The sequence below is a fragment of the Saccopteryx leptura genome, chromosome 4 (genome assembly GCF_036850995.1).
Source record: "Saccopteryx leptura isolate mSacLep1 chromosome 4, mSacLep1_pri_phased_curated, whole genome shotgun sequence".
NCBI lineage: Eukaryota > Metazoa > Chordata > Mammalia > Chiroptera > Emballonuridae > Saccopteryx > Saccopteryx leptura.
In genome coordinates this window covers 53,108,775-53,132,232 of record NC_089506.1, presented here as the reverse complement: position 1 = coordinate 53,132,232, position 23,458 = coordinate 53,108,775, and the positions used below count along the sequence as shown (strand labels likewise).

The 23,458-nt window shown below is 37.4% G+C and overlaps 1 protein-coding gene and 1 non-coding gene across 4 annotated transcripts in view; both read right to left on the bottom strand.

Moving 5' to 3' along the window:
- The window catches only part of UGGT2 (UDP-glucose glycoprotein glucosyltransferase 2), a 231,789-nt gene that overhangs the window by 103,485 nt on the left and 104,846 nt on the right, over positions 1 to 23,458 (bottom strand). For 2 of the 3 annotated variants that reach the window (XM_066380674.1, XM_066380675.1), the window contains exons 16-20: positions 20,326 to 20,457; positions 8,291 to 8,455; positions 7,820 to 7,943; positions 7,625 to 7,723; positions 4,966 to 5,060 (exon numbers count right to left, since the gene is read on the bottom strand). In XM_066380674.1, the coding sequence (XP_066236771.1) occupies positions 4,966 to 5,060; positions 7,625 to 7,723; positions 7,820 to 7,943; positions 8,291 to 8,455; positions 20,326 to 20,457 (615 nt within the window). The remainder of the gene's footprint in view (positions 1 to 4,965; positions 5,061 to 7,624; positions 7,724 to 7,819; positions 7,944 to 8,290; positions 8,456 to 20,325; positions 20,458 to 23,458) is intronic. The other variant, XM_066380676.1, reaches the window with a different exon arrangement.
- Positions 21,882 to 21,957, bottom strand: TRNAD-GUC (transfer RNA aspartic acid (anticodon GUC)). The gene has a single exon. It is a non-coding gene; the product is annotated as a tRNA-Asp (tRNA).

Here is a 23,458-nt window from a genome sequence, read left to right as displayed (position 1 = left end):
TATTGTTTTTCCATTGCTCTATATTTCTATCCAATGAAACTGTCTTCAATTTTATAGCTTTGTATAAGATCTTCATATCCAGCAGAGCAATTATCCCTCTTTCCTTTTCTTTAAGAATATGGTAGCTATTGTTGGTGCTTTGAATCACTATATAAATTTGAGAATAAATTTGAGAATTTCCATTTAAAATGCCATAATTCATACTGGAATTGCTCTAAAGCTTATACATCAATCTTGGGAGAGCTAAGATCTTTACAATATTGAATCTTTCCATTCATTATTATGGTCTATTTCTCCATTCATGTGGAACTTCTAAATTTTATTTTAATATTTTGTGTACAGGTCTTAAACTATTTTGTTAATATTTATTCTTAGTATGTGAAATTTTACTAAGTGATATATTTATTTAAAATGCATTTTTTGTTTGCTGCAACCCTTAAAATTCTTATATGATAACCTCTTATTCAGCAACCTGGTTAAACTAAAAATTAATCCTAACAATTTGTGTTGGTTTACACGTTTTTTTTTCTGTATAAATAATTTAGAAATATGACAATTTCAATTCTCCTTCTTGGCTTTTGTTTATTTTGTTCTTCACAGGTGTAGAATTTTTGCATCTATGTTCTTAAGTAAGACTGGCCTATAGTTTTCTATTCTTTATAATGTCTTTTTAGACATTTGTTTTTAAAGTAATGCTGATCTTGCAAAATGAGTTGGAATACATTGCTTACTTTTCTATTCTCCAGAATAAACTGTGTTAGCCTGGTGCTTGGTATAGCCTGGTACTAATATGATCATATGGGTCTGCATTTTCTATTTTGAACACTTTTTCAACTACAGATTTAATTTTTTCAATAATTATAAACATCTTCCTACCACTGCTATGAACACAGAAACATCCCCTTTGTCAGTCATGGCTTTGACAGTTTGGGACTGCTTCTCCATTTCTCTTGAACAGTTTTACCAGATATTTTATCTATTCTATTAATCTTTTCAAAGAACCAACTTTTAGCTTTGCAGACCTTTATTATATGTCTTTTCCTTTTATTTTTTTTCAAGTGAGAGGAGCAGAGACAGTGAGACAGATTTCCACATGTGCCCTGACTGGGATCCACCTGGCAACCTGTCTGGGGCCAATGCTCCAGTACCAAGCTATTTTTAGTGCCCAAGGCTGATGTGCCTCTGTGCGGGGCATGCTGGAACCAATCGATCCACTGGCTATGGGAGTGGAAGAGGGAGAAGAGGGGGAGAAGGAGGGATGAGAGGCAGATGATCGCTTCTCCTGTGTGTCCTGACTAGGACTCGAACCTGGGATGTCCATATGCCAGGCCAACACTCTATCCACTGAGCCATCGGCCAGGGCCTACTATATGTCTTTTTCATAATTTTTTTATTTATTGATTTTTCTCAGTGAGCAAGGGAGGGATAAAGAAAGAGGGAAGGAAGGAGAGAAAATGAGAGAGAGAAACATTGATTTGTTGTTCTACTTATCTATGCATTCATTGGTTGATTCCTATGTGTGCCCTGACCCAGGATGGAACGTGCAATCCCAACACATTGGGATGATGTTCCAACTAAGCCATCCAGCCAGGGCTTTATTATGTCCTCTATTTCATTACTTTTTGTTTTCAACTTTATCTTTTCCTTTCCTTTCTTTTCTTTGATAGAAGTTTAAGTTGCTGTTTTTAAATTTTAAGATTTGTGTTTAGATAATTGATTTTACAACCTTTCTTTTTTCATTTATCTATCTAAACACAGTTGTAGTTGTAACTGTCAAATTTTTTATTTTTTAATTAAGTGAGAGGCAGGGAGGCAGAGAGACAGACTCCAGCATGTGCCCAACTGGGATTCACCCAGCAAGCCCTGTCTGGGGCTGATGCTTTACCATCTGGGGCCTCTGCTCTGTTGCTCAGCAACAGGGCTATTTTTGAGCTTGAGGCGAGGCCATGGAGGTATCCTCAGTGCCCGGGGCCAACTTGCTTGAACCATTTGAGCCATGGCTGCAGGAGAGGGGGAGAGAGAGAGAGAGAAAGAGAGAGAGAGGAAGAGAGAAGGAGACATAGAGAGAAGAGGTGGAGGAGCAGATGATCACTTCTCCTGTGTGCCCTGACTGGGTATCAAACCAGGACTTCTACATGCCAGGCCAACACTCTACCACTGAGCCAACTGGCCAGAGCCTTCAAGTTTTAATGTCATTCAAATTTTCATTCATTTCAAAATTACTTTAAAATATGTATTTTTGTACCAACAAGTTACACAGAAACATTCCTGCATTTTCAAATGTACAGAGATATTCTAATTTTTTTTCATTATAGATTTCTAACTTAATTGTACTGTGGTCAGAGAATACACTTTGTATGATTTTGATTCTTGGAAAGTTAACAAGACTCACTGTATAGCCCAGCATTGATAATTATTATTTAAAGGTTACATTTGTACTTTCCAAGAACATATACTAGGCATTTTGCAGTTTTCCCTCATATCCATTACGTCAAATTTGATGACCTTGTTATTCAAATCATCTATACATCTCTGTTGATTTTTTGTGTACTTGTTCTACTTGATACTGAGAGAGATGTGTTAATATTTCAGACTATGAGTAGTGTTTTGTACATTCTTCACTGAAGTTTTGTCATATATTCTGTATTATATACTTCGATGCTATTCTCTGAGGTGAATTATGCTAAAATGCTTTTTCTACAGGTGAAAATGTAGAAAACACAGATTACACCCTGGCTACTAAAATAGCCTGGAAGCAATGACATCCTACTAACAATGAGCACTTTAGTGCCCAGATCTGGTCTTCTAACTATCATTTTCCACCAAAAGAAGTTAGAAGTCTTTGAACAAACAGTCAATTATATATCTAAAACAGAATATAAGGTGAGAAAGGGACATATTTTCTATCAGAAAGCTATAAAGTACTCAGGAAAAGGATACAGATGTCAGCTTGAAGGGTTCATTAGCCAAGATGGGGCATTGTGAACATCTAAAGAGTAACCATATAACTGATAGAAGACACTGACACCAAAAAAAAAAAAAATCCATGAGCCTAAAGGTACTTGAAAATAAAAAAACAAAAAAATGTGTATTCTTCTATCAACAGAGGTGACTTCTACACCATCTCTCTTGTCTGAAAATTAGTAACAAAATATAAAGAATAAAGAATTTCATCTGGACTATTAGGAATAATTTTATCTGTCATCCTCAGTTGATAAGAAAAAAAATCTCTTTTGTTTTCAGAAGAATAACAGCTAATAAATAAAGAATAATATCTCCTTTGCAACTAAAGGTAACTGATTTAGGCAAGCATCATCAATAAATCCTAAATGTATCATGTATAAGGTTGTGGGCAAAAGGATATTGATACAGCATCAAAATATTGTTAGGTAGTTCAATTCCTATTTGAAAAAGGCAAAACATATATTTACAAAGTAGAGATATGACAACCACCGCTTTATGCTTTAAATATACAGTGAGACAGACAACCTAATGTTTCATGTGTTTCACCAACAAGAAGACCATAGGGAGAGCTCAATATATACAACACACTGCTGTATATACGTAGCATGAAGAATACATCACCCATGAAGTCTTCTTGCCAAAACATGGCTAAACGAAATCTAAGCTTTAGATATAATTTCTAGTATGGAGAAAATATGAGGGCTAGAAGAACAAGTTAAAAATACTATAAGTAAAATAATCAGTAAAAATACTACAAGTAAAAAAATTCAGAATATGAAAATTTTCTACAAAGCAAATAGTGTGGTCTCTAAAAAATCAATGAAAAAAATGTGGATGGGGTTATTCTATAATAAAAGAAACTAATGAAACATTGATGAAATGTACTATGGAAAAATTGTTTGGATCATGGTTTGGAAAAATAAAAGACATCGTTGTGGGAATATTTGGAAAAATTTTAATACAAACTTAGTGTTAATAATTTCATTAGTTTGCAGTTTTGTATAAGAATATCCTTACTCTTGGGAAATTAATGTTAAAAGTACTATGAGTTACATACTGATTTCTACAACTTACTTTAAAATGATGTAGACCAATCCCCCACCCTCAACACAAAATTAAATAAAACAAATACGGCAAGATATTAACAATGATAGAACCTAGGTGTTAGGTATATAAGTATTTTTATATTAGTCTTTCAAATTTCATGTAGCAATGAAAAGGAAACAGGACCTCCAAAACACTGACTCAGGAAGCCATAGGCAAAGCTCAAGTAAGATAAAGGTAGCAATTAAGAACAAACTGAATGGAAAAAAAAAAAAGAACAAACTGAATGAATTAAAAGAGATTCAACATATAATACTTAAAAGAATAAAGATAACTGATATCATAGAAAATTCAATAAATATACTAGATCAAGAGTCAGCAAAGTACAGCCTGTTAGCAAATTCCATCTGGGGTCTGTTTTTATATGATTTTCTAGGCATTCAACCTCCCAAAATGTTGGGCGCCCCCCGCAAAAAAAGAAATGGCAGAGCAGCCAGAAGTTTGACAGAGAGCATCAGTTTGATTTTCCATCATTCTGAGGAAAGCCAGCTGTCAGTTTGTGAGAACAGACTCTTAAGCAATACTCAAAAGAAGTTGATGTGGCAATAGGATAAAGCATTCTGTTCACAGCCAGTGAAAAACTGGCCTCTTGCTAACAGCCATGAAAGCGAGCCATCTGAGCTGACCCTACAACTGTGGTAAAGCCTTCAGGTCCCAGCCAAAATTCTGACTGCGACCTCATGAAAATCCCCAAGCCACAATCACTCAGCTAAGTCACTCCTGAATTCTTAAACTCCAGAAACTGTTAGATAATAAAATTGTTTACTTTTTAAGCCACTAAATTGTAGGGTAATTTGTTATACAGCAATAAATTTACACTTAGCTACTACAAAACAATTTCATACAACATTTTGGTTTATGTTTCTTAGCTGTTTTTACCTAGGCAAACTTACTCACCATGTGCTTTAAAGCATTCAAAAGCAGTTTTCTCCCAGATGGTTTGTCAAAATCAGCAATAATCCAGAGAGTAACTGAAGAAATTACGTCTTCATCTGGAAATTTCATATGGTTTAGTTAAACTAATTCTTTTAAAAATCAAATCAAAAGCAGAGAACCAGTTAATAAAATATAAAAAAATATTAAAATTAAATCTTTCTGAAAATAAGCAAATATTAAAATTATACACACAGTGACATACTTATAAAAATGCTAGAAATGTAATTCATCATATAAGCTCTATATAAATTCAAATTTCAAAAAGAAAGAATAGTCCCGAGGGGACACATCTGTGAGATACTTCCCTGAGCAGAGAAAACTACATTATGCAATCATGGTTTCAATACTGGCAAGCAAAACTGCCTTCTAGCTAAATTGTAAAAAAAAAAAAAAAAAAAAAAAAAATTTAACCTATATTTATACCCCCATATAAACACAAAACCAGATACAATAAAGCTTATTAGTAGATACTAAAACCAGAAATATTTTATTTGCTTATGATTCATTTAATTCAAATTGGCTATTAACTTGGTCTCTAACTCATATGTTCTAGTGCCATCAACATGAGTACAATTCTATTTCTGAATATTTGAAAATTTGGATGTCAGAGAAAGAAATAATTTTTAATTTTTAAAAAGTATATATTTTATTTGGTCCTGGTCAGTTGGCTCAGTGGTAGAGCATCAGCCCAGCATGTGGAGGTCCCGGGTTCGATTCCCAGGTAGGGCACACAGGAGAAGTGTCCACCTGCTTCTCTACCCCTCCCCCTCTCACTTCTCTCTCTCTCTCTAATCTCTCTCTCTTCTCCTCCCCTCCTGCAGACATGGCTCAATGGAGCAAGTTGGCCCTGGGTACTGAGGATGGCTTCATGGCCTCCACTTCAGGCGCTAAAAAAAATGGCTCCAGTTGCAATGGAGCAAGGGCCCCAGATGGACAGAGCATCACCCCCTGGTGGGCTTGCAAGTGGATCCCTGTGGGGGCACGTGCGGAAGTCTCTGCCTCCCCTCCTCTCAAGTCTCTGCCTCCCCTCCTCTCACTAAAAATATTTTTTAAAAATTTATTGGTTGATTTTAGAGAGAGGTTGGGGAGAGGAGAGGAGTAAGAGGCATCAAATTTGGTAGTTGCTTCTCATACATGCTTTGACCTGGCAAGCCAGGGTTTCACACTGGTGACTTCAGCATTTCAGGTCAATGGTCTATCCACCGTACCACCACAGGTCAGGCAATTTTTAATTCTAATGTCATAGTTAAATGCATTTATTTCATCCAGCCTCAGCATATAATATCTGAAATATTTGTCTGGTTATCAATAAAACCTATATAAAAATTATTCTTTTAGACCACATGACCCATTTAAAACAACTGTAAAAGATTTGCTCTACCAAATAGCACATTCTTTTCAAAGAATAAAGATAAAGAATTTTGATGCCTTCTTAATGCCAGACCTTTTACCATAATGGAATTGAGTAATATTTCAAAAGTGATAAGTAAATTTCTCACAATTCTTTATTTCTTAAAACATTTACATGAATGCAAAAAAGAGGAAAATAGGTGTTTCTCAGTTAAAGTATTCTTTTAAACAGCAAAAGATTTAACCAGAGGGCATTAATTTTAGACTAATTTATTCTGATGCCCTGAAGCAAGTTCTGAAATACAACCCAGAACTTGATAAATGCTTATTCTAACTTTTATGCCATATTTCTGTCTCCCTTTCTCTTCACTTTTATATATTCAAGACCTTAGCCTGCCAGAAAGTGAAACTTTTATTTTACATTTTATTATTTTTAGATTATGTATACAGATCACTTCCTGACCATAAAATCATAGATCAGTTAGAAAGTAATTCTCAGGCCATCTGGTCCAAAGTTGGGTTCACTCTACAGCATCCTTAAAAACTAGTCATATAGCCTCTGCTTAAATCTCTGATATAAAAATTTACCCCTTAATATTATACATAGCTCATTCCATCTAAAATCACCCTCATTGTTAGAAAGTTATTGCTTTATATACTAAGCCTTCTTTTATGTATTGGCTCTGGTTTTTCTCCCTATAGAAAAGCAGTTCATATAAAACAAAGAAAAACAAAAACTCTTTATCTTCATCTATCTGAATAAATCATTGTACCCGAAAAAAATCTGTGGCCCCAGTGCAGACTTTCCTGTCTACGCTAAATTCTAATCTCCAAATATGTCCCATCCTGGTCTCACCTCTTTTGGTTTGACTCCCAACCTAAGCAAAATGTCCACATGTTGTTTAATGAGAGTTCAGAACTATTCTCCTCTGATCTGGGAATTATAGTTTTATTTATGCATCCTAAGATAGCAGTTTATAGTCTTGAAAGAGTTTTGTTGCTTTTGAAAAAGGTGACAATGGTACAGCTTGCTTTTAAAAAAGGCAAAAAACCCAGTATGAATCCCTCTGCATTTATAATTAGCTAGGACAAAAGCCATCCTTTTTTCAGCACAATCTCTATATCCTGAAAAATTACACTCTCTCAAATTGAAAATCAGGTCTCTATTCAAATACAAACATATAAAAATGTATTATGCAAACACTTTATAAAAATTACAAGTTTTTGCTACTTTAGGAATAAATTCAGGAAAATAAAATATGCTCATTACCTTCTTGGGTTAAATAATACATGTTCTCTGCAATTACAGCACTCTTATCTTGTGAATCCAAGAAAAAGAAAGTCGAGAAATCTTCAACATCTGCAGTTACTGAAAATTTTCATATTAAATAATAAATAATGAATTAATAAAATATTCCCAAATCAATAAGCACTTGTAGAAAAGTATATGGGAAAATTATTTTACCTGATGTAGGTATTAAATTAAGGTACTGCCATTCAGTGTACAAAATCAAAGGATTTATATGGGATACAACATTATTTTTATCCATAAGGAAATCAATTGCATTTGTTTGATCATTTAATGTGCCCTAAAATAACAAAAACAAAATTTAGGTAATATAAGCAATTTATATGCATATGTTTTAAAGTTATGCAGAGATTATATTTATAGCCTACTTAATCTAAAATAAATTAATAAATAATATGTAATTTAGGATTCTCATAATAAATTTTCATGTAATACTTTGAATCTTCTTTCCAGTTAAACCATTTTTATATGTAATTATGCACAAAGCTAATTAATTACACTTTAAAAATCACTACTACAATGATCAGTATGGAAAATTTCACAAATTACTCTTGCTATTAACAGATTTCTTAATATAAAAATAATTTTAAATATTCATCATATATTTTCTCATAAATGTTTACCTACCATAAAAAATTCCCTTTGTAAATATATAGTCATATCCATCATTTTTCGCAGAAGGGCTGTTTCTAGCTCTTGAATATCTAACTTCTCATGGTTAAAGGATTCACCATTATAAAGAGCTTGAGGCAAAGGACCCAGGCCAGTCATCTTATAGAAGCTTGCTCCTGCCTATTCAGTTCAAAAATATCAAAATTAAACAGAATATAGTTGTACAAAAAAGACATATGCATGAAAAAGAAGGGATACTGCCACATTTTTATATACCAGAGAAAAAATTTAATTTTGCTAATTTTAACCATTTTTTTTCCTAAATATTATTTATATGAAAGTAATTTATCAATATAGAACAAGAATCAAGGAACTTTCTTCTTAGGGCCAGAAAATACAAACTTTAGGCTTTGTGAGTTATTAGGTCTGTGTCACAACTACTCAACTCTGATATTATAGTGCAAAAGCAGTGATACCGAACACATGAACAAATGGACATGGTCAAGATCACCAAAACTATAAAAACAGGTATTGAGAGGGCTAGCTTTGGCCTATGGACTGTTTGCTGACCCTTCATATAGAGTATTATACTTACTTTAAAAAAACATCTTCACATGAACCAGAGACTCATTTATCCCTGTATTCATTTATTTAACAAGCATTTGTTGAATTCATGCCACCAGGCTAGACCCTGTGAATACAGAGCTGAACGTGTGCCCTCAAGTGGTTCGTATACAAGGTTCTATGTGGGAACCCAGAAGAAAAGCATCCAACCAACCCTGCACATGGAGAGGAAGGTATCAGAGAAGATTCTGCTAGAGAATAACACCAAAAAAAATTAGAGGATGAGAAAATTTACTAGGAAGACAAAATAGAGAAAGACATTCCAAGTGAAAAGAGACAGCACAGCAAGAAATGGAGAGGAGGGATTATGGCACATTTAGGCAATGACAAATAATTTTCTGTGTGTATAGTGGGAAGAGTTAAACTTTGGGAGAGCTGTCAGGTATAGGGTCAGGGGAGATGGGTAGAGGCAGATCATAAAGGTCTTCAACATCTGGATTTTGTCTTCAGAGTGATAAAGGTCACTATACAATTCATTCATTTCCTATTTAGTACTATGTATGATTATAATTATTATAGCTGACACTCTCACACTCACTCTATGAAGTACTCCTATTACATTCATTTTACAGATGATGAAACAGATATAAAAGCATAAAGTCACTACCAATGTCACAGAGCTACTTCATTTTGGAAACAGAATTTGTATTTAGATCTAAGAGTCTGAATTCTTAACCACTGGACTGTATTATCTCTGCATTTATTGGGCATTTACTATGTGTTAAAACTATGAATGCATATACTTGATATTCATACTCTACCCTAAGAAAACTTTAACAGAGGGAGAGGTGGATGTGATTATAGTATCCAGGGCTACCAAGAGGGTATGACCAATCCTATCCAGAAAGAGGATTCATGACATTATGAGCTGATTTGCTTATTTAAAAAAAGAACACAGAAGCAACAATGTGAAGGAAGGTGGGAGAGTGTGAACTGGGGATGAATGGTCAAGGGCTACTGCAACAGTACAGGAAAGGAAATGCAAGAGCCAGGCCAAATATCAATGGTAATGGGCAAGGTAAGAAGGAGCTGGTTTATAAAATATTTAACTAGCAGAACTGGATCTATAGTCTAGGAAAGTATGAGGAAACAGAAGTAGTTTAGGATGCCTTAGGTGGCCTGGGAAAATAATAGCACTACCCTCTAAGATAGTGTCATCATTGTTTACCTTTCGTTTTAATTTTTCATTTCTTTGTATTTTTTGTCTCTGTATTATTGAATTTTTAATTTCTAAGAGTTGTACCCTATTCTTTAATTTTCTGTGCATAGAACATTATAAGTACTCAATAAATATTTGTTGAAAATACAGATAAAGTTTGGACAGAGAGAAAAAAATGACAGGATTATGAGTTTATGGAATAAAGGACTACATTCATTTATTTTCTTTGTGATGTAGGAGCCAGAATGGTTTCCTAGGCATGCAGAGGAAAGTGGAAAAGGGGGATTATGGGGCTGATAAATGTTTAGAATAATATTTGGGAGGAATAGGGAGAGGAGGAGACCAAGTACAACTAAAGGACTATTAGGTAACAGAGTCTAGATTGATCTGAAGATGAAATAGTCTTAGAAAAAAATAAGAGACTGAGATATTGTCATTATAGGACAGTCTTATAGACAGAGAATAGCACAAATGGAGCAAATGAAAGACTACTCACACACTAGAACAATATGGAATTTGATATTTCTGAGAAGTGTACTATATCCAGAATCTTATAAAAGTCCTTAACAATTTTCATAATTTCAGGAGAACATACTGCAGATTCTTCTTCTTCTTCTTTTTTTTTTGTATTTTTCTAAAGTGAGCAATAGGGAGGCAGGGAGACAGACTCCCACGTGTGTCTGACTGGCATCCACCCAGCATGCCCACTAGGTGGCGGTGCTCTGCCCATCTGGGGCATTGCTCCATTGCAACTGGAGCCATTCTAGCGCCTGAGGCAGAGGCTATGGGGCCATCCTCAAGCAGCTGTGCCAACTTTGCTCCAATGGAGCCTTGGCTGCAGGAGGGGAAGAGAGAGAGAGAGGAAGGAGAGAGGGAAGGGTGGAGAAGAAGATGGGTGTTTCTCCTGTATGCCCTGACCGGGAATTGAACCTGGGACTTCCACACGCCAGGCGATATTCTACCACTGTTTCAACCAGCCAGGGCCACTGAAAATTTCAAAATACATAGTAACACCATAAAATATACTAATTTTACTGCTTAACTTGATAAAGAGTAAAAGGGGGGTTCTTATTAAATATGGTGCATTTATTACATATGCTCATCTCTTCTCTCTTCACAAATGCCACTAATATGAGAATAAAAATTATGACTATGATAATAATAATAATAAGTTATAAGCCCACAAAGGAAAACAGTTAAAAAGAGAGAGTAGATGTCCAAAGTAGAAAGGGAAGTGACACCTGTGAAGACCGAAAAAAGTGTCAATACTTTTCACATCCCCAAGAGCTGAAGATCTAGAGATACTTGGTATCTTAGAAGGAAAGGAAAAGGAGCAGAGAAGAAAATGTGGAAACTTGTTGACAGTCTATGTACGAGTAGTTGCATATCAGGGCCCCTCTACCAGCCCTGAAAAGCAAACCTATTCTGCTTTTCCTTACAGGTATTAATCGACTTATGATCTATGCAACTTACGACCATTCGACTTTACAACCACGATCGCTAGCCACAGCTGCTCCATGTCTGGCAGAGTAAGCATTGCCCAGCTGGGCGTACGACAGTGCGGACCAGCTTCTGGCAGCACTACCATCTCCGTGTGCACCATTTCAACTGTTATCCCAGACTCGGTACAACAATTTGTGTTTTGTGTCTTGGATATTTTTCATCAAACCCCTCCCAAGATGTCTACCAAGAGGAAATTGTCTTTGTCTACACCTCAGCCTGCCAAGAAGGAAAGAAAGGCCATTGATCTTGACACGAAAATGAAGGTAATTAAGTAGTACGAAGGAGGAAAGAAAGTAAATGTGATTGCACATGATATGAAGTTATCACACTCGACTGTGTCGACGATTTTGAAAGATAAAAAAAGAATTCGCGAAGCTGTGAAAGGTTCTGCACCCCTGCGATCAACAGTACTGTACATATAGCTTACTCAACTTATGACCAAATCGTGTTACGACCGGTCTGTTGGAACCAATCGTGGTCGTAAGTAGAGCACTAGCTGTATTCTGTTGATACTGAATCACAAAGACTCAAGACTTGGGGACTCCAGTCATGGTGAACAGCTGAGAAAGGGGATGAAAACCAGACAGGATATTAAAGAAAAATTCACATTCTTTCACATTCAGCACATTATCCCATCCTGTTTCTAGACATATGCTACCCCCTCACTTCCTGCATCTATATATCCTTTCATTTTCCCTGTGTATTTCTTCTAAGAGAAAAATAAAGGATTCTCATTTAAGAAATCAAATGTTCCTTGACAGTTGCTTTAGTGATAGAGCATTGGCCTGGTATATGGATGTCCCAGGTTCGATTTCCGGTCAGGGCACACAGGAGAAGTGCTCATCTACTTCTCTACCCCTACCCCCCTTTCTCTCAGTCTCTTTCTCCTCCCCTCCCCTTGTAGCCATGATTGGATTGGTTTGAGTGAACTGCCCCTAAGCACTGAGAATGGCTCCAGGGAGCCTCACCTCAAGTGTAAAAATAGCTCGGTTGCGGTTGCGAGCATCAGCCCCAGATGAGGGTTGCTGGGTGGATCCTGGTTGGTGTCATGTGGGAGTCTTTCTCTGTCTCCCTGCCTCTCACTTAAGAAACAAAAAAAGAAAAAAAATCAAATAAATCAAATGTTGCAACATATTGTATTAGAAACGAGATCTGTTGATCCTTTAATTAAAAATATCAGCTCAGCTCCCCAGTTAGGCCCACCAACCAACAAGACCAATTTATTTGTAATTGGCTTTTCAGAATTTCATACTTACATATGAAAGACAATTGGACATCATAAAACTTTTGACAAATTCTTCAAACACAAAAGAGAGAAATCAAAATGAATGAAAAAAATAAAGCTATGGAAGCAAAAGAAAATGCAGGGATCAGAACAACACATAAGAAATTGATACCCTTAGAGATAAAAAATAATATTATGTCCATGGAAGAAAGGCTGAATGCTACAGAAAAGGAATAGAATACAAAAGAGATCTCTAAACAATAAAAAAAAACTGAATAAAAAAGACAAAGAAATCCAAATAGAAAGAAAATGGAAATTCAACTCATAAAATTTAGAATAAACAGAGAAGATAAAGAAGAGCATTAGAGAAATAAAAAATTTCCCAGAATTGATGGACATAAATCTCCATTAGAAGGGCTCATCAAATACCCAATGCACTGAATGAAAGAGGATCACTAACTACAAAGACGTAACATCATAAAATTTTCAAAGACCAAGGACAACTGTTACTGGGGGTGGGGAGGAAGGAAAAGGAGGGGGTGAAGGAGGGGAGGGGCACAAAAAAAAAAAACAGATAGAAGGTGACAGAAGATGATTTGACTTTGGGTAATGGGTATGCAACATAATCAAATGTCAAAATAACCTGGAGATGTTTTCTCTGAACATATGTACCCTGATTTATCAATGTCACCCCACTAAAATTAATAATAAAAAACCTCCAAAAAACCCCCCCAAAACAATCAAGCTGAAACACAATGGAATAAAAATTAGAATGGTATAATTTGTCTCAGTAGTCTATTACAATGTAAAAGACAGTAAAAGAAAACATTCAGAATTTGGAAGAGGCTCTGGCTGTTTGGCTCAGTGGAAGAGCCTGGCACGTGGATGTCTTGGGTTCAATTCCCAATCAGGGCACACAGGAGAAGTAACTATCTACTTCTCCACTCATCCCTCTCCCCTCTCACTTCCCCTCCCTCAGCTATGACTCAATTGGTTTGAGCACCTCAGGTGCTAAAAATAGCTTGGTTGCGAGCATCAGCCCCAGATGGGCAGAGCCTAAGATAGGGGTTGCTAGGTGGATCCCAGTCAGGGCACATGCAGGACTCTCTCTGTCTCCTCTCTTTCATTTAAAAACTTTTTTTTGGAAGAAAGTTGCCTGACCTGTGGTGGCGCAGTGGCTAAAGCGTCGACCTGGAAATGCTGCGGTCACCGGTTTGAAACCCTGGGCTTGCCTGGTCAAGGCACATATGGGAGTTGATGCTTCCAGCTCCTCCCCCCTTCTCTCTCTCTGTCTCTCTCTCCTCTCTCTCTCCCTCTCTGTCTCTCTCCTCTCTAAAAATGAATAAATAAATAAATAAGTTGAAAGTTAATTACACAGTCCAACAATCAATAAATACAAATACAAAATAAGATTTTTAACAGAAAAGAGTTCAAATAATTTTTCTCTCATGCGTATTTGCTTAAGAGAGAAGTAAAATCAGAGGGAAATAAGAAAAAGAAAAGGCAGGCCCTGGCCGGTTGGCTCAGCGGTAGAGCGTCGGCCTGGCGTGCAGGGGACCCGGGTTCGATTCCCAGCCAGGGCACATAGGAGAAGCGCCCATTTGCTTCTCCACACCCCCCCCTCCTTCCTCTCTGTCTCTCTCTTCCCCTCCCGCAGCCAAGGCTCCATTGGAGCAAAGATGGCCCAGGCGCTGGGGATGGCTCCTTGGCCTCTGCCCCAGGCGCTAGAGTGGCTCTGGTCACGGCAGAGCGACGCCCCGGAGGGGCAGAGCATCGCCCCCTGGTGGGCAGAGCGTCGCCCCTGGTGGGCGTGCCGGGTGGATCCCGGTCGGGCGCATGCGGGAGTCTGTTGTCTCTCCCCGTTTCCAGCTTAAGAAAAAGAGAAAGAAAAAAAAAAAAGAAAAGACAGTGTAAACGAAACCAGAGGTAGAGCAGAGATCCTACGAAGGTGAGCAGCACAGGCACCAGCTCAGTTTTGGGAAAGGGGAGAATGGCTGCAGAAGACACGCTTGGGGCTGATGTGTGTGAGGGAAGGTGCTGGTTTAACAGCTATGTTTGTAAGGAAAATTCTGAATAGGTTATCTACCAATCTATTGACTATTTTGATATACCTGCAATATATAGAAAACTACGAGAGTGGGTGAAACTGTGGAGTAATTCTTATGGCAAAAAAAAAAAAAAAAAGTTAAGAAATGAAATGACAATCATAGTATTTGACTTACTAACAAAGAATACTTAAAAAGCCACACACACACACACACACACACTAAATATTCACTTAATCAAAATGTGTTAAAAACAGATCTGATGACCAACTGGTATGCACTGTACAGGTCTTACGAATGCTTAATGTAGTGAAATGTTTCTGTACCAGTTGGTAATTAATGCTGTCTCACCAGAGCAATTTCCCCCATGACAACTATCCTGACCTCTTTCCCTGACTGGGAAGAGTCCAAGGAAAGGCAGGGAGGTAGAAAAGATCTCAATCCTCAATTATGAGAACAGGAACTCAGCAAGTAATATTTACAACTTAAGACATGCTATACAACTTGAGGAATATAAAAGAATAGTAAGAGAAGATTCCTTTTCTGGAAGTACTTAAAGTCCAGTTGGAAGTAAAATTTATAACCAAATACACTATGCATAAAAAAGGGTAGTTAAGGCCCTGGCCGGTTGGCTCAGAGGTAGAGCGTCGGCCTGGCGTGCGGGGGACCCAGGTTCGATTCCCGGCCAGGGCACATAGGAGAAGCGCCCATTTGCTTCTCTACCCCCCCCCCTCCTTCCTCTCTGTCTCTCTCTTCCCCTCCCGCAGCCAAGGCTCCATTGGAGCAAAGATGGCCCAGGCGCTGGGGATGGCTCCTTGGCCTCTGCCCCAGGCGCTAGAGTGGCTCTGGTCACGGCAGAGCGACACCCCGGAGGGGCAGAGCATCGTCCCCTGGTGGGCAGAGTGTTGCCCCTGGTGGGCGTGCCAGGTGGATCCCGGTCGGGCGCATGCGGGAGTCTGTCTGTCTCTCCCCGTTTCCAGCTTCAGAAAAAAAAAAAAAAGAATAAAGAAAAAAAAAGGGTAGTTAATAGGACACAGTAATATTCGGTTGTAAATACCAATACTTAAGGATAACATAGTGTTAAGATATTTTTATGAAAACTGATAAGTAGTATATTTTGGCTATAAAATATTATCTCAGCTTAAATACATTAATACCACAGCATACACTGTCTAGAATAGACTTAAATAAATCTATTTCTATCATATATACAAGTTAGGTTATAAACAGTATTTTGAAACTTTTAATAAATATATTAAATGAAATTAAGTAAGTACTTTAAATATTTCTTATGTAGCTGTTCACAGCAATACATTTTATTTTAATACACTTTGTATCCTCAGGTACTCAAGTGTTACAAAAAGCTTTAAATGTTACAATTAATTTAAACCAGAAGAAGTTTCTTTTTTTCCTCCTCTTCTTCTTTTCCAAGTGGGAGGACTGGATACAGAAAGACAGACTCCCGCATGTGCCTTGACTAGGATCTGCTCAGCAACTGCCATCTGGGCCTATGCGCTGCCTATCTGGGGCTGATGCTCTGCCTATCTGGGGCTGGCTGATGCTCACAACTGAGCTATTTTTAGCAACTGAGGTGGAGGCTCCATGTAGCCATTCTCAGCATCTGGGGCCAATGCACTCGAACCAACTGAGCCATGGCTATAGGAGGGGAAAAGGGGAAGAGAGAGAGAGAAATGGGAGGGAGAGGGATGGAGATACAGATGTTCACTTCTGTGGACCCTGACCAGAATTGAAACCTGGGATATTCTCACATCAGGCCAATGCTCTACCACTAAGCCAATTGGCAAGGGTCCAGATGAAGCTTCTCATACAACAATTTAGATAAAAGTCAAATAAGTGGTTTCAGATTAATAAAAAAAAAAAGCAAAAATTAACCAGAAAAAATTTTTACTCTTGGGAAATGATTCTTAGTATCACCATTAAGTAACACTTAAGATATATATATATTTACAGAAGTATTAGTGGCTATGGAGAGTAAGTGTGAATAGAAATTGTGCTCCAAAAGATACCATTAACAAAATAAAAAGATAACCTGCTCAATGGGAGAACATATTTGTTGATACGTCTGATAAGGGGTTAATAACCAAAATTTATAAAGAACTTATAAAACTTGCCTGACCAAGTGATGGCACAGTGGATAGAGCATCAGCCTGGGATGTTGAGAACCCAGGTTAAAAAACTCGAGGTCACCGGATTGAGCGTGGGCTCACCATTTGAGAGCAGGGTCGCCAGGTTGAGTGTGGGACCATAGATGTGACCCTATGGTCGCTGGCTTGAGCTTAAAGGTCACTGGCTTGAAGCCCAAGGTTGCTGGCTTGAGCAAGGGGTCACTGGCTCAGCTGCTGCCCCCTGGTCAAAGCACATATGAGAAAGCAATCATTGAACAACTAAAGTGCAGCAACTATGAGTTTATGCTTCTCATTTCTCTCCTTTCCTGTCAGTCTGTTCCCTGTCTGTCTGTCTCTCTCTCTCATGGATGATAAAAAAAAAAAGGAAACACTTCTAAAACTCAATACCAGGATGGTAAACAATGCATTTAAAAAATGGCAAAGGAACTGAATAGACACTTCTCCAAACTGAACATACGGATGGCCAATAGACATATGAAAAAATGTTCAACATCACTAATCATCAGAAAAATGCAAATTAAAAGCACAAAAAGATAGTACCTCACACCTGTCAGAACGGCTCTCATTAACAAATCAACACACAACAAGTGCTGGTGAGGGTGTAGAGAAAAGGGAACCTTCTTACACTGCTAGTGGAAATGCAGACTTGTGCAGCCACTGTGGAAAACAGTATGGTGCTTACTCAAAAAATTAAAAAAAAAAAATTGCCTGACCTGTGGTGGCGTAGTGGATAAAGCATCGACCTGGAAATGCTGAGGTTGCCGGTTTGAAACCCTGGGCTTGCCTGGTCAAGGCACATATGGGAGTTGATGCTTCCAGCTCCTCCCCCCTGTCTCTCTCTCGGTCTCTCTGTCTCTCTCTCTCTCCCTCTTTCCTCTCTAAAATGATAAAATAAAATAAAATAAAAATTAAAAAAATTTATTAAAAAAAAAGACAATTCATTTAAAAAAAATTAAAAAATGGAACTGCCTTTTGACCCAGCTATCCTACTTTTAGGAATATATCTTAAGAATCCCAAAACACTAATTCAAAAGAAGATATTCACTCCCATGTTTATTGCAGCATTATTTATAATAACCAAGACCTGTAAACAGTCCAAGTGGATAAAAAAGCTGTGGTACATATACACAACGGAATACTACACAGCTGTGAAAAAGAAGGAAATCTTACCTTTTACGATGGCATGGATAGATCTGGAGATTATTTGTTAAGTGAAATAAGCCAGGTAGAGAAAGACAAATATCATATGATCTCACTTATATGTGGAATCTAATGAACAAGTTGAACTGAGGAACAGAATAGAGGCAGAGGTGGATTCACAGGGAGCAGAGGGACAGCTGTCAGAGGGGAGGGGGATTAGGGGATGGGATAAGAGAAGGTGAAGGGATTAGTGAAATTATATATACATAACACAGATACAGATGACAGGACAGCAAGTACCAGAGAGAAGGGAGGGGAGGGAAGTAGGGGAGGAGAAGCAAGGTATAGTGGGGGCCACATTGTGTGTGGGGGGTTTGAGGGTGCTATATTGAGTAGGACACTTAAATCCATGTTAATAAAATAAATTTAAAAATTTAATAAAAAATAAAGTTAATTTTTGATATAGGAAAAGAAATTGTGCTCTATACCACTTGGCATCAAGGAGTAAAATAAAATCACATCTATTAAAAAAAAAAAGAAAGAAAAAGAAAATGAAAACATAATGTGTAAGTATGAAACATTTCCAGGATTCCTATAATTGTCCCATTAAATGGGCTGAAATTAAAACCCAAATAATGATGCAATGCTCTGCTTTTCTTTTTTATTCTTTTTTTTTTTTAAGTGAGAGGAGGGGAGATAGTGAGACAGACTCTCGCATGCACCTGACCAGGAACCACCTGGCAACCCCCGTCTTGGGCCGATGCTCCAATCAGAAGAGCTATTTTTCACTCCTGAGGCTGATGCTTGGAACAACTGAGCATGGGTCCTGGTCCTCAGTGCCCAGGACCCACGCTCAAACCAATCCAGTCACTGGTGCGGGAGGTGAAGAGTGAGAAAACGGGGAGAGAAGCAGATGAGCGCTTCTCATGTGTGCTCTGACGGGGAATCAAACCTGGGCCATCCACACTCCAGGCTGACGTTCTATCCACTGAGCTAACCAGCCAGGGCTGCAACATTCTGCTTTCAATCTGTGCAAAGACACCCCTAACACAGAGCACTTCTGTTTCTATTCCATGAGCTTACATATTCATTACAGGAAATTTTTGTCCCATCCCTTCCATGATTCAAAATAATTCAAGAGTACTTATTAATCTTTTCCAATTTCCTTAGTGCAATACATAACTTTACTAAAAGAGATGCCTCTATATAACTTGGCCCTAAAAGCTCATGTTGGTTGCCTTTTAAATTATATAAAAATCCTAGCTGCACCCTACCATGCATCGCAGTGGCTTAGTCTGGTTAAATGGAAAAGAAAGAAAAGAGAAAGTGCACATTTCTAGTCGGTTTAATTTCACAATGCTTGTGGGTATATAATATTTTTTGTTGTTCCACTGCCTGTGCAGAATATAGAAATTGTCTGGTTTGCCGACTCTAGAACACGCAACGTATAATTGTCCATGTGAGAAGCAATCCGTGTCTAGATCTAAACCGCACAATTCTAAAGATTGGCCCTGAGGAAGAGGGAGAAAGTGTCTACACACACGAAGAAAAACAAGAATACAAAGTTCCTCTGATGAGAAGGAGGCGACTCATTCAAGAACTTCAAATAACACCAGTGTGGTTGGAACAGAAAAAAGAAAATGAGTAGTAAAAAATGAGACTAAAGGATTGTAAATAGGAGCCAAATTTGGTAAGACCTTTACAATACTAATCATACTGAACTTTATTATTAATTACTATTGAGGGATATTACATATAAGAGTGTCAAGATCAGATCTGTTTTTTTAAAGAAACTCATAAAATGCAAAAATCCATTTAGAAATCTTGAGCTCCATCTGAGCATTAGAAATACAACCCCGATGAAGCTGCATTTTCCTAAGTTTGATTCTTATCCTAGTATTTATCTAAATAGTCAGCTCTCCATTTCTTCCTAAGAAGGCACAAATTAAATCCTGTTAAATTCTATGCTTAAGTTTCCAACTCTGTAAATCCTGAGAAATATCTATTTTTTTTTGTATTTTTTAAAACATCAATTGTGGAAATGTAAATATTGTATACAATATATATCATTCAAAGGTCTAAAATTTCCCTTCTTTTTGAGGGACTAAAACACAAATCATGAGTTCATCATATTAAGGTAACATACTCATAAAATTAAAATAAAAGGGCTTTAGATCATAATTTTAAAAATTTATATTTCAAATTACCTTTCTTCTGTCATCATATTTAGAATGAATTCCCAAAATATCTAAAATATTAGCATGAGGAAATTTCTTTTGGAGAACACTCTTCACATTGTCCACAGTGAGTATTTTTTGATTCTTCACTTTTTGGTACATCTGTGGAAATAAAGATATTATAATTAATTTTTATCTTAGAGCAGTTATTTTCTTTCTTTTAGCATGTAGATAAGTTTATAAATTAGGTATATTTTACATTTTGTAAGTTCTAAACATATTATATACACAGTGGTGGGATTCAAATAATTTAACAACCGGTTCTCTGTCCTAATGACTGTTTTAAGTATAAAAAAATGATACACCGGAAAGGTAGTTTATTATTTCATGCATTTAATACTTAAATAAGAACAATAAAAGAGGTATACTAAACCAGATTATGTTATAAGATAAAGTTTAAAAATATTAATGAAAAAATATTAAATAATACCTGACAAAAAACAATAAAACTGTTATTTAAGATATTTCCAGTGACAGCTTGTCACCTCCTGCTTGTTTGGCACTTTATCTTTTTACGTTATATGTTTGTTTACTGAGGTAATAAACATGAGGGAATAAAAATGTAGTATTTCATCAAAGGTATAATAATAAGATTTATGAAATAAATAAATAAATATTACAAGCACAGTTCTGTCTTTTTTTTTTTTCACCGATGGACGGAATGAACATTACTACAGCACTTAGAATACGCTGTTGTGCAGATGAACATTAAAAAAGAGTAAGGAATATAAATTTATGATTTCCACATTGGGCAGCTGCCCAGGTGCCCAACTTAGAGAGAACCCTGATTACAAGTGACATTTTAACAACCGGTTCACTGAACTCAACAAAAAATTAGGTATCGGTTCTGCCGAACTGGTGCAAACTGGCTGAATCCCACTACTGTATATACATATGGATACATACACCCATACATACAGATAAGTTATTTTAACCAGATAATATATCATCTAATAAAAATAACTTTGAAATTCTATAGCTTCCAAAAATACTATAACAAATTTGTTATATTTTATTTTGCTCACTACTTGTAAATAAAATAAGGTTACCTTATTTAAAAAGATATTTATAAAATATTTTAAATGGCTATTTCAGAAATGCTTTATTTTAACTTCTGATTGCTCTTCAGTAAATACCTTGACTAGATTTTCTCTGCACCTCCAGTCTTGACCCATCTGAAATGTTCTAAATTTACTTGTGTAATTTCAGTTGTTACTCCTTTATTATTATTATTATTATTTGTATTTTTCTGAAGCTGGAAACGGAAAGGCAGTCAGACAGACTCCCGCATGAGCCCGACCGGGATCCACCCGGCATGCCCACCAGGGGGCAATGCTCTGCCCATCCGGTGCGTCGCTATGTTGCGACCAGAGCCACTCTAGCTCCTGGGGCAGAGGCCACAGAGCCATCCCCAGCGCCCGGGCCATCTTTTGCTCCAATGGAGCCTCGGCTGTGGGAGGGGAAGAGAGAGACAGAGAGGAAGGAGAGGGGGAGGGGTGGAGAAGCAGATGGGCACCTCTCCTGTGTGCCCTGGCCGGGAATCGAACCCGAGACTTCCGCATGACAGGCCGATGCTCTATCACTGAGCCAACCGGCCAGGGCTATTATTTTTGTTTTATTCCTCCCTTCATTATAGATCCGTGATGGCAAACCTTTTTATAAAGACCGCCCACTTTTGCAGTGCTAGTCAACCTGGTCCCTCCCGCCCACTAGTAGGCATTCCAGCTTTCATGGTGGGCCAATCGCAGCACCATTTGGTTTCTCTGCTACTGCCCACCGCTAAAGCTGGAATGCCTACTAGTGGGCAGGAGGGACCAGGTTGACCAGCACTGCATAAGTGGGCGGTTTTTATAAAAAGGTTTGCCATCACGGTTATAGATCCTCTACTATAACCCAGGCACTGTTCAAGGTGTGGGGAAAAAGAACCGATCTGTATCAAGACAGAAGGCATCTCTGAGCAGATAAATTAGCTGAGAACTTATTTCCCCTTACTCCTTTATGATATTTTTGATAATACTGGTTTACACTTGGCAATATAGCTAAATTTATCAATGTTTTCTTTCAGAATCAGACTTTTTAAAGTCTTATCCAAGAAACTCTCATCTCCCTTCCTTGGAGTCCTAATTTCTTCTAAATGTTTTAATCCTTTGTTCTTCCACTAAAATTTTAAGCTAATTGAAATTATTTTTACATAAGGTGTGAGATTTTGTTTGTATTGTTAAAATCAATTGCCCAAACACCAGCTGCTGAAAGTCCATTACAACTTATTGTAACATCACTTTTGCATTCTTCAGTTTTGGAGGTCTCTTATGTTACTGGCTTTGGTCTATATATCTTTTCCTTGAATTAATATTACACTGTCTTAATATAACTTAATAGATCTGATTGTGTGGTATGGTGGCTAGAATCAATTTATTCTTCCTCAAATGATTCTGGATCTTTACATTCTCATATAAATTATATTTATTTTATTGGGTTGGGGAATAAGTTCATAGCGTTTTTACTGAAGACTTTTATTTAAACAAAAAACAATAATTATATCAATAAGTTAATCAATTATATATTCGCCGTTGCTGTTTATAACCTCTTCCCACCTCTCGACCAATTTGTTGATGCAGTTCCGCCAAAAATCGCCTGGTCTGGTGTCAAAGAAGTTGTTGAGCCAGTTTTTAAGGACCTCTTTGTTATCGAAGGTAACGCCCTTCATATGGTTTGACAGGGAGCAGAAAAGATGGTAATCGGTCGGTGCAAGGTCCGGAGAATACGGTGGATGCTGAAGGACCTCCCATTCGAGCTCTTGGAGTGCGGCTTTGACGACTTGTGCAACATGGGGCCTGGCGTTGTCGTGAAGGAGTATGGTTTGACCATGTCGATCAGGTTGTTTCAGTCGAATAGCCTCATTCACGCGGTGTAGCTGGGCAATGTAGAGCTCCTTGTTGACCGTGGCATTCTTTTCGAGCATTTCCCAGTTCTTCATCGAATTCAGAAGGCCTTCCACTGTGGCACGTGTCATCGATGTCAAAGTCACCATTTTTGAACTTTGCAAACCATTTCTGTGCTGTAGACTCGCCTATGACACCTTCTCCATACACGTCACAAATGT